The sequence below is a fragment of the Calonectris borealis genome, chromosome 3 (assembly GCF_964195595.1).
Source record: "Calonectris borealis chromosome 3, bCalBor7.hap1.2, whole genome shotgun sequence".
Classification (NCBI taxonomy): Eukaryota; Metazoa; Chordata; class Aves; order Procellariiformes; family Procellariidae; genus Calonectris; species Calonectris borealis.
Genome location: NC_134314.1, coordinates 34,722,919 through 34,736,637, shown reverse-complemented (window position 1 = coordinate 34,736,637; position 13,719 = coordinate 34,722,919). Strand labels below are relative to the sequence as shown.

General features: G+C 36.2%; 1 protein-coding gene across 2 annotated transcripts in view; it reads right to left on the bottom strand.

Moving 5' to 3' along the window:
* The window catches only part of RIMS1 (regulating synaptic membrane exocytosis 1), a 348,914-nt gene that overhangs the window by 36,899 nt on the left and 298,296 nt on the right, over positions 1 to 13,719 (bottom strand). For both annotated transcript variants that reach the window (XM_075145318.1, XM_075145319.1), the window contains one exon: positions 8,403 to 8,635. In XM_075145318.1, the coding sequence (XP_075001419.1) occupies positions 8,403 to 8,635 (233 nt within the window). The remainder of the gene's footprint in view (positions 1 to 8,402; positions 8,636 to 13,719) is intronic.

Here is a 13,719-nt window from a genome sequence, read left to right as displayed (position 1 = left end):
ATAAAAATCCTCTTTAAACAAAGCTCAGTTAAATACAGTCAGAATTATCAGTAGGTCTTTCTATAAAACATTTCATAAAAAAATACAATAGAAACATAACAGTGAAACTACACTTATTACATTTGACATATTTTGAAATTATAGTTCTACAACACATGTATGTCACAGCGTAGCTAAAATCAAGATTATACTTTTGGAAAGGAATAAATTCTCCTAAACCCCAGGCTACTTATGTATTTGAAACAGCCCAAAGTACAGTTATTACTGCAGTAATATCTCTGTTAAAAAATCTAGAGAGAAAGCGCAAATAGAATATTTTTTCTAGAGAGAAAAGCAAATGAATACTTTTGAGTAAAAGTCAACCAACTATGTAACAGGAGACAAAGTCAAAAGTTATATTTCAGGAAAAAGGAAAAGAGCCACATGTAACACTAACTCAACAGAGCGGCAGGACTTTGAAAATACTAGCCCTTATTAGGGAATCTTTTGGAAGATGAGTAACTGGAACTGAATTATGTTTCTATTAAGGGTAGTGAATTCCTCAGTGAGACGGCAACAATAAATAAAAGAGAACACGCTTACATTCACTCAATAGTTTAAAAGAATTAAGTATTACTATAACAAAGAGTTCCTCTTACAAAAATCATCAGATTTTTTTCTTTGTTTTTAATATTCTTCTTCATCCATTTGTTTATTTCTCCCCTCCTGCTGCAGAAACATGTGGCTGCGTGCGGGATCGGTATGAAGCTTTTCCTGGGTTCAGGGGGGTGCTCTTTGCTGCCAGGGTGTCAGGTTTAGAGCCCAGATCCTGTCACCATCCCTAAGGCACCAATACCATCCCTGCTGCTGCACTACAGATGTTTTTTTAGATTGGCTGAAAAGAGAAATCCATCTTAATGTCAGTCTCCCTCCATTCTTCTTTTTGTGCAACCGAGCCATTGTCCTCATAGATCACCACAACTATGCAAAACAAGCTCTAATGGCCTGCTCCGAGAAAAGTAACAACCCGGATAGGAAAGGCTCTCACAGAGGTAATACTGAACAGCCAAACAAGGCTAATGAGTGAGCTGCAGGATGGACCACCACACTTCTGCTAGGCTGCAGAAAGTTACTTTTCAAGTACATGCAGTCTAACGTTAAGGAAAAGATTTGCAAAGTGTGCAGACTTAAGGTAACAAAACGGAGGTATCTGTAGGTAAGGAAGCTCATGTGTAAATGCTAAGCGTTCTTGCAGAGATAAATGCCCAATGCAAGAAAATACTTGGAAATGCTCCTCTACAACACGGTGAACAACAGGTGAATTAGAGTCTTCTGACTTCTTCTGACTTGCAAGATAATTTTCTGAATCTACCATTAGAAAATTTGAGATCTTGTAGCATTTCATCTGGATGAACAGGAGATGGCAATACAAAAGAACAACAGCAGAAAAGAAATCCTATGAAAAGAGCAATGGGATATTATGCTAGATAAGAAACAAAAAAAGAACTGTTTCATCCCTTGCAGGCTAAATGCTTTGAGCGGTTTGAGATATCTCTCTCTCTGTTCTGGCTGTTAGAAACTTTATTGTAATTTCAAGACAAATACAAAATTTATTCATAACTAATTTATATCCGTTTGTCCTTATACCACAGTTTCCGATGGTGTTGCCCTTTAGCTTCAAAAACTCTTCTGCCTTTTTGATGTTTACTCTCATTGCATTCTTACAGAACAATCACATCCCTTTTCAACCTTCATTTTTATAGGCTGAACAAATCAGGCAATAAATCATCAAGACCTTCAAGGTCTTGATTCCAACAACCATCCAGCATTCATTTTCTTGAATGCTGAGTGACCAGTATTCCAGATGAGCTGTCAGCTGTGCCTCATTCAATGATGTTAACATTTTCTTAGCTCTCCAAGGAAACACCTTGCCTGATGCACCCAGGGTAAGCATTTGCCTTTTCCCTGGCCAGATCTTATAGCTTACATTCATCCTGTGATTTTTATTATACCCATGTCTTCCTACTCCTCCTGTTTTTCCTAGATGACAGCTCCTAGATTGCATCTGGAAATCTTCATTAGTCATTCTGAAAAGAATGATCTTGCAATCTGCATTATCACATTTTATCCAAGTTCTATTACTGGTCCTCAAGTTCATCAGTCCTTCCTCTACATCACCTGGAAGTGACATAGTTTCCAAATCAGTATCATCAGCATATTCTAGGAGCATACACACTACATCTCATTAAAATACTAACGAGATCTGCCTGTGGTTTTTGTCTTAGAAACTCAACAAGCAAGCACTCTCTGGCTCTTGTTTTAAGAAAACCAGCTGATGCCTCCCTTCTAACCTGTTTCTTCCTGACATCCAGTATTCCTTACTGTTCTCCATGCTTTCCATCCAGTCTAATAATAATAGATGATTTATTGAAGTCTAGATAAGTCTTTCGAACTTTTGTCTAGCACTCAGCTTTCTTATCAAATAAATGTAATTTTTTAAATAAGCACAATTTCTTTCACTACATTAACAAGAAAACTCTCAGAGGTTATGAGGTAAAAGAAATGTGTTCAAAAATGCATCCTTGTCATTGTTTATAATTGAGACTCACTCAATCAAAATGAAATGGGGGGGGGGGGGGGGGAAAGCCTGACCACTGCAAGAAAAGGTTGTCATGACCCTTGTAAAAAAGTAACAAAATTATGGAAAGAAGCAATGACTTTCTCAAGAAAGACAACAAACAACCTCTCCTTATCCCAAAGGCCTCCACCTTCCAGGATATTTTATTTCTGATTTATTATCTGCTTTATCTGTCCATACTATCTAGACCTGTATGAAATCTCTTGTTGTATCATAAAATTACTACAAGGATGGACAGAAAATTATCCCTGCTAGCATTACCAAACAGTCTGTGAAAATGAAAAACTGAGATTTTTTTTTTCTAGCAGTGTCTACTCTGAAATGATGTAGCTCCAAGCCTGCAAGATTGCTTTACTCTGCTTAATTTCCATGTTTCCCAGGCAGCGTTATTTTTACCACAGCATAGTGGTGCTTGCTAACAGTCACAGTGAACCATCCAGTGAACCACCATATTCTCCAGCACTAGAGGACATTTTGTGTAATGGATGGGGTTGTCTTTTCTAAACGTTTACCTAAACTTCGGTCTTCCAACAAAATCATGAGAGAAAGCCTTCTTAAGATCAGTCTTAGACGATGAAATGTGGGGCAGTCAACCAGATGAAGTAGTGTTCTTAAAGCTAGAGTGAGCACACAAAAGGAGCACAGCTATACTGTGGAGTACAAGATTATCAGGACTTCACTGCTCAGTGACAATTTCCTCACTTAGATGACAGTATCTTTTCTGAAATCGGGAATTTGGAATTTAATTCAAAAGAACATATAGAAAGAAAATTCTTTAATGGGAAAATTACAGGAAATTACAGAAAATATACTGTAGCAGGGAATTCCATGTGAGGACATGTACAATTTTTACATAGGGAAATATGTTATAAGATTCTCACATGGTTTTGCTCAGGTTGCCAGTTACTTCCTGAGTGAAGAAGTCAGACACTGAAAGATTCCTTCCAAGTATCCAGTTCACAGATGCACATAAGTGAACGGAGTCTTTTTTCACTGTTTTCACCTTGTGACAGTACTTGATTTCAGCTTCGCTTCACAGTACATAGCCTCTCTCTGAAATGTTGATGCCTATGGCTTCATTTCAGGTTGTTGATGTCGATTTAGAAAAATGACCTGATACCAGCGTAACGTGAGACGGGACAAGCTTCCCATTCTTCCAGGCTCCTTGGCTCTCCTTCTCTGCATCTCCTCCTCTCTCATCTGTTTTGAGCCAGTAATGGGAACAATATACAATATTCTAGGCAAAGTCCCACCTTTATCTTATATGAGATCACTAATGTTTCTCAAGCAATGCCAATGGAAAACTAGTCAGAATATTGACGTTAATGGTGTTGAGCACCTTGGAAAATAGTAGTCTCAGAGAACTCACATTTGAAAAAAATAAAGCCCGTGTCTCAAAAGGCTCACCAGTCACATCTCTGGTAGTTTTGTTCATGTTTATCTCAAAGCTGATATTTTCAGTCTTTCTATCTGTACTGGTTATGTTTTGGATATCTTAATTAAGTAAACGCTCCCAAATTATTTTGTAATTCCTTTTAAACTCTTATTCTCGATGTTTTTGACAGAAAAGTTGGCCTCCATTAGAAGTGGCTAAAGAATGAAAATCCTCTAAGTCCTTCAACAAAACAAACAAAACCACAACCATCCATCCTATCCATTTGCCTTAAAGAGAAAAATCTGTCTTGCTGACCCAGCAGGCAATTGCCTCAGGCTGAATACATCATAGAGATGTGACACTACCAAATCTCTGATAGCAAGATGGTGAAAATATAGTGTCAGAATGGTTGCAAAGCACTGTTAGCACTTAAAAAGAACAAGAATAATGTGCTCCTACTAGCAGATGATCTTTCTGAACACCTGTCTGCTGACCAGGGCTTAGAAAGCAAAAAGGATAAATCATTTTGCCTTCTTAAGGTACGCCTATGCATGTCCCAGGAGAACTGAGAGGGATCCAGGGATGGGAATACTTCTATTTATCTGAGATTGAGCTTTTCCTTTTCTCCAGAGCTCATCTCACTGGTGATACCCCTACCATTACCTCCATCCACTTTGAAATGCATTATTATGTCTTTATTTATGGTATAAATTCTGTAATAAAATTCTTTTCTCCTACAGCAGCAGGTTTTATCTCTTTCAAAACAAACGCAGAGCCCCAAATCAAAATGCAGTATGATCAATACTGCCCTCAGTCACTCATTGGTCAGAAAACTATCATATAAGAATATCTGTAGGGGAATAGAGTGTTGTATCACAAAATCAAGACAATATATGATGATTTCCTATCATAATCTATTTTCCTATCATTTTCCTATGATTTAAAGTTTACTTAGAAAATCTGTAGTTATATATTTATTTTGTATATATGTATATATTTATTTACAAATATTAGGCTGGCAATGAAAGCTAGAAAAGTTAGATTATAAATAAAATTGTACAGAATATGCCTGGAGCTATTTTCATTCTTCTGTGGTCTTTCTGGGGGTTTTGCTTCTTTTTTTTCCTTTTTCTTTTCTTTTCTTCTTTTTAACCGTGATAGCATAAGCAGAGCTGGATTTTCATTAGGAATACTGCCAGAAGATTACAAGCTTTTTCTGATGAACTATAAAATCTATTCAATTTGTGGCCACAATGAACAAACCATAGTAAGTAAGGATTTTGTTATTTCAATATTAAAAGTATTATGAAATCTTAAACATAATGGAAAGGAAGGTGCAGCAGAAATATATACTTTTCCTTGCAGATTTACATAAAAATGAAAACCGATTCTTTCACTGACAATCTTATAAGGCACATATTCAGAATAAATATTTTCCAACAGCATTGAACAAGGGTGCACAAAATAATGTGATTTCTGGTCCTTCTAAATCTAACATGCAAGTGGATCTGCCCCATATATGCAAAGAGGTCCATGTGTGTATATATAAACATACATGCATGCACAGGCTTACGCACACACACTCCTTTTTCAACTGAAAAGAAAATAAACTCTTAGAAATAATAGCTACCTAGTAGCAGTTTCATACACGCCACTTTTATTTTTATATGATTAAACCTGTGCAGTATGCTAAAAGCAAGAATTACCTACAAAAAGTAGAATTCAGCCCTTATTGACCATTTCTTTAAATGAAAAAAGCAAGATTGAAGTTAATTTTAGTGGTTTTGAGGACAGCAGTAAACTAGAATTTCAGATCTACATGTTCCACGTAGAACGGCAAAGTACGGAACCTCCGATTTTCAAAAAATATCTGACCTTTTGTTTTATTTCTGATCTTCTATTTTGAGTTTTCAGGAACAAATAACTATGTATGTCATGTGTACCTGACTTAAAATCATGCAAATCATAGGAAAAAAAAATTCCACTGACCAATTCAGGAAAAACTATGGAGGTTACATATACATTTCTGTACTTTTTATCCTTCCTTTAAAATACATGCTCTGTGTCATCAGCACACCTTCAGTTACTGAAGATCTGTAGCAGAAGTTCATACCTGGCACCACTTTTTGGAGGCCCATACACCTCCACACAGTTTTAAAAGTTCAGAATGTGGCTATTAGAATGGATTTTCACATAATCAATTTTAAGGACTTAGTTTATATTATATTGTCAAAACAGATTTTTTTTTTAAATTCTCAGTAGTGGAGACATTATGAAGTTACTTAGGCACAACACTTCAAAATGAATTAGACCTTTTTAGATTTCTCCTCCCCTCTTGTACACTACAGGAAGGAAGGAAAGTGAGTCCCTGATTTAGGGCATGAGTATTTAGTTTCCAACAATGGATTTTCTTTGGAAAACCTATCAAGTCTCATGTGTATATTGTTCTAAAAAATGCATTAATTCAACTCATTGATTTCTGACATAATTTAACTAAAAAAAGTAGTGACTGGCAAAACATGACACATTTTATTTGCTCTGCTTATACCACAGATAGTACTGTTTGCCTGAGCCACAGTAAGGCAAAGTAAATATCATTCTCAACTCTGTTTCACAATCATGAATAACACATAATCATACTTTCCATATTTGATTTACTGTTTGAGTTTTATTATAACTTTAGGTGCTCCGCTCCTTGCTAAATTCCTACTGTTTTGAAATTTACACCAAGCAAACTTTGGAGAGCTATAGTATCTTTCTATGAAGAATGGGAATATCTGAGCTTCAAGTAGATAATGCTGAGAAGTGTTTGGAATTCACAGTTTAGATTTTAAGCTATTTACTAACTTCACTGAGAAGAGTGAGTTAGGGCTCATGCAAGGCAAATCATCCTATGTTTGGTAGCACCCTGTGCCTTCCTCTTAGGCATACAGCCCTGGTTCCTGGTCAGAGCGGGACTACTGAGGAAGATAGAGCAAAGATTTGCTCTGTCACAGCAATTCCTATTTCAATGAGATTTAGGAGCTAGAAAGGAATGCCAGATCAAACCACAAAAACATTTTGTAAAATACTTAAAATATTTTGTTCTTTATAGTAAGTGGAGTAAAACAGCAACCTATAATCCTTTCTATAATACAATACCACTTTTTATTACTTTAAGAGCATGTCATTGATTCTGATGCATCTAAAATAACATCTTACTATATACAACTCTCTATATTCTAGTCTAATATTCAGGCAGAGTGCATTTTTGAGCAACACAATATTAATTACAATTCTGGGCTTCAAATACACCTACTACATCTATCATTTTGTCCAACTGCATGATTATATGCTTTCTGGCTTAAAATTCATAAACGAGTAGTGTAGAAAAGTATTACAATCTTTTTGTTAAGGCTGACCAAGCTTTACATTTTGAAAGGATCACTTCTACTGCTCATCTGGCAATAAAAGAAAACCAAGGGAAAAGGGTGAGATATTTGGTGATGTAAATAAACAATATCGTTACTTACCTTAGTTTAGATTACCCTGACTATGTGAGAGGAGTGCTGCAATATGCGTGCATTCTATGCTAGGCTGAAGCTTTTCCTCTTTCTTTTCCTTCTTCTAGTAAGAAATAACCCTTAGGGTCAGGTCCTGCTCCCACTGAAGACAAGAGCAAAAGTCTTCACTGGGGTTCAATACGAGCAGGACAGGGACTTTAAAACATTTTTTTTCCTTTTGTATCTTTCTGTATGAGCTTTTGTTCCTTCAGGCTATGCAGATATGAAGCTTTTAAGATTTCTGAAGTCGCAAGAAAGAGTTGGAAGTCTTATGTTCCTAAAGAAGCATCATGCTGTCGTCTAATTTATCTGAAATCACTGACCCCAATTTGCCAGTGTTGTTTTTAAAGAAAAAATACTGGATTTACTCTTGACTAAGAAATCAGAGGTAGTTTTAAAAAACATATTTTTTCCACTACAGGTACAACCTTTTATCCAAGTTACATAATTGCCATTCATTTGCTCAGATTTCAATTCCCCCATTCGTACTCAACTCTTCTGCTAGAAGAAATTTCCTATACATAAAAAGCTGCTCTTAGCCAAACCATTATCCACTGTTGATACCCACATATGTCTGTTTGCATTTCCTTGCCTACCTGTAAACAAGGCTTCTAAGAGATAAAAACACCTTTCATTGATCAGAACGGAAGGCTGGTAGATATACTAAAAGGCATTTGTATATTGTTTCTTGCAGATGCCTAATGATCAAAGAAAATTAGTATTTCAGAAATTTATTCACATCTGGAAAATCTTCTCTCCTGAGTGGTCTATATCCATATACATGTAACACAGATGCCACAGATGATGAAATAATGGTAAACCATGTTTGGTGAGAGTCCTGCTTCCGAAGAGTGTGTGTCTCACTCACCTGTTTGGCTAAGTTGAGATGTGCTTCTGCTCCTTCGAGACACTATGGCAACCACTTTGGCACTAAGGCTGGAACGCCTTTTCTTCCCACCTGTTCCAACCGTGCCGACAGCCGTGTCAGACTGACTCCCGTCATTGTGCTCCAGCTTATACATCTCTCCGCTCACACTTGTGCTCTTAGTGATTCTCCCTGAAGTCCCCATCCGTCTGCCTTGCATTTTAGGAGTAAATGTACTACAGTTACAAAGTAAAAACAAACATGTTAATTTGTCTGTGTAACAGCATTTCCAAAAGCCTTTTCTTTTAAATTAGTAAATTAATTTTAAGTCTTGATACATTTTCATTTATTTGGCTCACAAATAAAAGGTTAATTTGATGCTCCTCAGAGTATATATTTGCAGTATTATAATTTGTTCTTCACTTCTTCAAGGGAAATAAATAAATAAAATGAACACTTTCCCATGTTTTTCAGGGTGACAGAGAGACACGCAACATTTAAAAGTCATGTGGATCCTTCCTGTCTATATCCCCAGAATACAGAAAGCAATAAAACAGCAATTTTACTACCAAAGAAAATTAATATGGGCCAAGAGAATATACGTAGGTTAATACATGTATCTTATCGGGCACTGTTCACCAAAGCCTTAAGACCTAATAGATATGAAGATATCATCATCTGTATTGTCATACTTTACAGAAAAAGATAATATAATAGGTAGTATTTTTTAGGCCTTCACTCTCACTTCTTTAAAGGTAAATGCAATAAGCACACTATGAAGTCAAGATAATTTTGAGGTAAAACCCCCTAATAACTCACTAGAACTGTCACTGATTGACAGAAAGATGAATCGCTCTGTCAGTTCTGTTTGATTTTCTTTAGCTATTGTATTGCATTTGAATGTTTCTATACGAATCCTTTTTGTGCTCCTGCACACAGAGGCTGGATAAACTATTCAGAAACACGCTCTAGAGAACAATCTCAAATACACAGAGGACATACTAATACACAGTCCTAACACTGCTATGACCAAGCGATGCCTGAGCTCTAATGGCAATACAAAGTGAGCTATCACTCTGAAGAGACCCAGAAATTTAAGCTGTAGCCTGACTCACTTCAGATATAGCTGTTAAATCAGCCTAGTATGTGGGAAATTGCTTGATCTTGTATTGCTGATTAGTAAACCTACTGGCAACATACTAATTTTAGTGATTTTTTTCAGTAATTCTGCATTTTGAAGTAAAATTTTGAATTTATTTGTTGAGGTACAGTCCCTGCTGTCCCTCCCAGCAGGTTCCCTTCCCAGCAGATGTGATGGACTGCTCCTCCCCCCACCACCCTAAAATAAGAAAGAGAGGGGTCAGAGGCGCAGGCTTCTTTATCTCATGGCAAATTTCAGACAGATAGGAAATCTTGCCAGGGAGAAATGAAGGGGTCTGTGGGAGAAGAACTGACATCCTGTGACTTCTATGGATCTGGGCCCTGCTAAAGCTTAAATCAGTCCTTGTCCAAAGACAAATCCAGGAAAGTATAAAATGCTGTATACCTAAATTATGTTTTACTCACAGTTACCAAGATTTACTAATGTGTGACTGTCCTGGTTTCAGCTGGGATAAGTTAATTTTCTTCCTAGTAATTGGTATAGTGTGTGTTTTGGATTTAGTATGAGAATAATGTTGATAACACGCTGATGTTTTAGTTGTTGCTAAGTAGTGTTTACATAAATCAAGGACTTTTCAGCTTCTCATGCTCTACCGACTGAGAAGGCTGGAGATGCACAAGAAGCTCAGAGGGGGTGCAGCCAGGACAGCTGACCCAAACTGGCCAAAGGGATATTCCATACCATATAATGTCATGCTCAGTATATAAACTAGGGGAAGCTGGCTGGGGGGCTGCTGCTCGGGCACTGGCTGGGCATCGGTCTGCAGGTGGTGAGCAATCGCATTGTGCATCACTTGCTTTGTTTATTCTATTATTATTATTGTGGTTGTTGTTGTTATTATTATTATTATTACTATTTTATTTTATTTCAATTATTAAACTGTTCTTATCTAACCCACAAGTTTTCTCACTTTTAGTCTTTCGATTCTAAGGGGGAGTGAGCGAATGGCTGTGTGGTGGTCAGTCACCGGCTGGGGTCAAACCATGACAGTGACCATATGTAAGAGCAGATAAAAATAGACTATTTTTTGAAGAAGAAGCTGGAAAAGTAAAGCTCTTGAACAGACAACACTTAATAGAAAGGTCATTATCAATCTCTGCATAGGCATTTAAGTGTGTTCAGCACTTATGATCTGCTCCTGTTAAGTTCAGATAAAAAACCAGCTACCACCTTCACACAGAACAAGGTGCTGTGATGCACTGAAGTATTCAAGAGCACATTTTAGTGGACCACCTGAGGCACAATGAGCTTAAAATAGGTTCCCTCTTGTTCCCTCCTATCCCACTGTGACTTTCGTGACTGACTTTCAGGTTTGCATTGCAAAAATGGAAGGACATACATGTTTTGATGTTTCTATGTAAAATTCCTTTATATTTTATTGTAGATCTCCCCCAGCACACACTCCCTCACATGTACGTGAGCACACACACATACACAGAGACACATATATATTCAGTCATTCTAGGAAGAATTTTAACTGCACTTCTTGGTCATTTAAAAAAAATCTCACAAAAAGACCATCTCCATAAATGTGCAAGAATCAAGGAAAAGGTTTTGTGTAAGGCAAACTAGTTCTGTTCACTTAAAATAAATATAAAATTGAGAAAAAATGCCCTAAAATATTTCCCATTTTCAAAATAGAGATCCATTTCTTGAGGGAGATAAATATTAATTTCTTGGCTTTAATATAAATCATGTCCCTAATATAGTACAGGTGTTTGCTTCATAGGCTATATATACTGCTGCTTTTTAAAGTTGCAATGATCACTTAATAACAATATTTTTATTGTTGTTCACAGAATGCAATAATCTCAACTTTACAAAATCTCTAACCTAGTAGATTTTGTTTCAAGTAACACAGATTTCTTTCTTTACCTCTCCACAAATACTGTAACATGAAAAAAAATGAATTGGGATTGCCACATAGGAGTCATTATTCTTCAAATAGCAAATTAATTTTAAAAAGCAATGATGAACATCACAAAATTCATGCTGAAACTTCTGCTAAAAATATTTTTCTACAATTTGAGAACATTTAGTGAAGTTTATCTTTCTTAATTGTGGGGCTGGATATTGGTCCATAGCTCTAGCACAGAATTCTGGTTATGGCCAGAGAATCTTGGGAAATATTTTCTCTTTAAGAAGAAGTGATGTTACTAACTTGCACGCTTATCAAGAAAACCTTAAAACTAGAGATCAAATGTACAGAGTGATAATACTGTCTGAATATGCAACCAACCTGCATCATTAGCTCAGAGTGCTGTCACACAATCCCCGTATTCAAACAGAAACTTCGATCCCTAATTCAGTATATCAGGGCTTGCCAACATCATTCCTACATCAGCCCGTTCCCGATGCCGAGTCCCTTCTTCTCCTCTGCTGAGGAAACAAGGCCCCACACTCGTGCCCATAGGGTGCTAGAAGGCACGAGTTGTCTGGTTTGCTTCTCTGGAGGAGGAGACATTTTGCCATTTCAGGCAGAGGGCAGACCAGAAGTACAGTCTGATACTTGGAGGGGGAAGAATCACACAGGCCTCATTTTCAGGGGTTCTACTTTCTACTTTGATTAGACATGGATAATTCCTTTCCACATGGATAATTCCTTTCCACCAGCACTTGGAATTGGATTTCAGTGACTATTTCTGTGATGCTGACGGTGCCCCCTACTTAAAGCTTTCTGCAGTCATTTTGTTCCCATTTCGAGCCATGAAGTTGTCAATTCTGGAACTCTTGAGTTTATGCATCAATACTTTAGTAAGAGAGAGGGAAGAAACTGAAAATACTTCTTTTGAGAGCAACTGTTGACATTTGAGCTATATTGACATGTACTTTGCTGACATACTAATCTATAAATGTATCATTTGCAGCAATAAAGTTTAATGGACTATAAAATCTGCCATGCAATTAAAGAAATAATTGTTTATCCTACTACTGACTTTGCTTTACTTAATTTCAAGTGTTTATGAATATAATAAATACTAATCTTAAAATGTTTTTATGCCAGTCTTCACTTTTTTGTACAACGGAGCTGAAGTACTCTCTCTCACATTATTTAATAAGCGTTTAGGAGACAATGATGTCCATCAACTGAGAAATAAGAATTGATAGTATTGTAACTTTAGGAAAATCCCATTTTTGATTTATTAATTCCCTAATTCAAGGACTACAAATACTTTCTGAATAATAGATAAATTGCTTTTTCAAAGACCCACATAAATTTCAATTTTCATTCTTTGTGACAAGTAGAGGGACCTAGAATATTCACCTTAATAAAAAAAAGACTGAGATATTTGGAATTCAGATTAATCTTGTACTTGTTTTTACCTTGCAAATATCAAGCCCTACTTTCCTAGGAAATATGTTCTAGTGTACTTCTAGTACAAAATAGCTATTAGTTTGCTAGAAACAGGCTTAATGGGATAGGACCAAGGATCAAATCCTACAGTTGTCCAATATTTCCCCTTGTCATAACTAAGCAAACAGATTAAGATTCCTTTGCGTTCATCTAATCCCTGGGCTAGTTTATTATTTGACATTAATTGGAACAGTATCAAAAGAACAGGCATTTAAAATTCAATCTTCTTATACCATCTAATTGAGTACCCTTAGAACACAGTATCTTTCCATTCCATTACTGGCTATCACTTGGAGAAATAGCTCCTAGCTCACACTGTTACTTTCTTCAGTATGGTTAGAGTTTAATTTATGAAGCACATAGAAGCAAAAGACCTGCATGGATTTACATATATCCTTTTGCACTTAACCCTTCTGATAATAACATACCTAAAGTTTTATTTTCCTTTACTGGACTTTCCGGGATTATTGACACATTCATTCAAATGCAGACACAAGTTTTTGCAGGCCTGTGGCTAAAATTGGTAAATTATTAAGTTGTATTGTTGATTCAAATGTAAGTATCATAACACAGTAAATAAATACAGTTTTCAGTAGCAGGATAACTAAGAGTAACATATTTATCAGTATACTCCATTTATTTCTAAATGAACTAGTTAACTACATTTTTATTTAAAATTATGTTACCATCTTTAGCAATTCTTTCAACAACTAGTTCACTAAAAATCTTATGCTATTTCTAATTATTGGCATAACAATATCATCACTGTGTATATTAAGAATAGTTACAGACAATCCATCTGT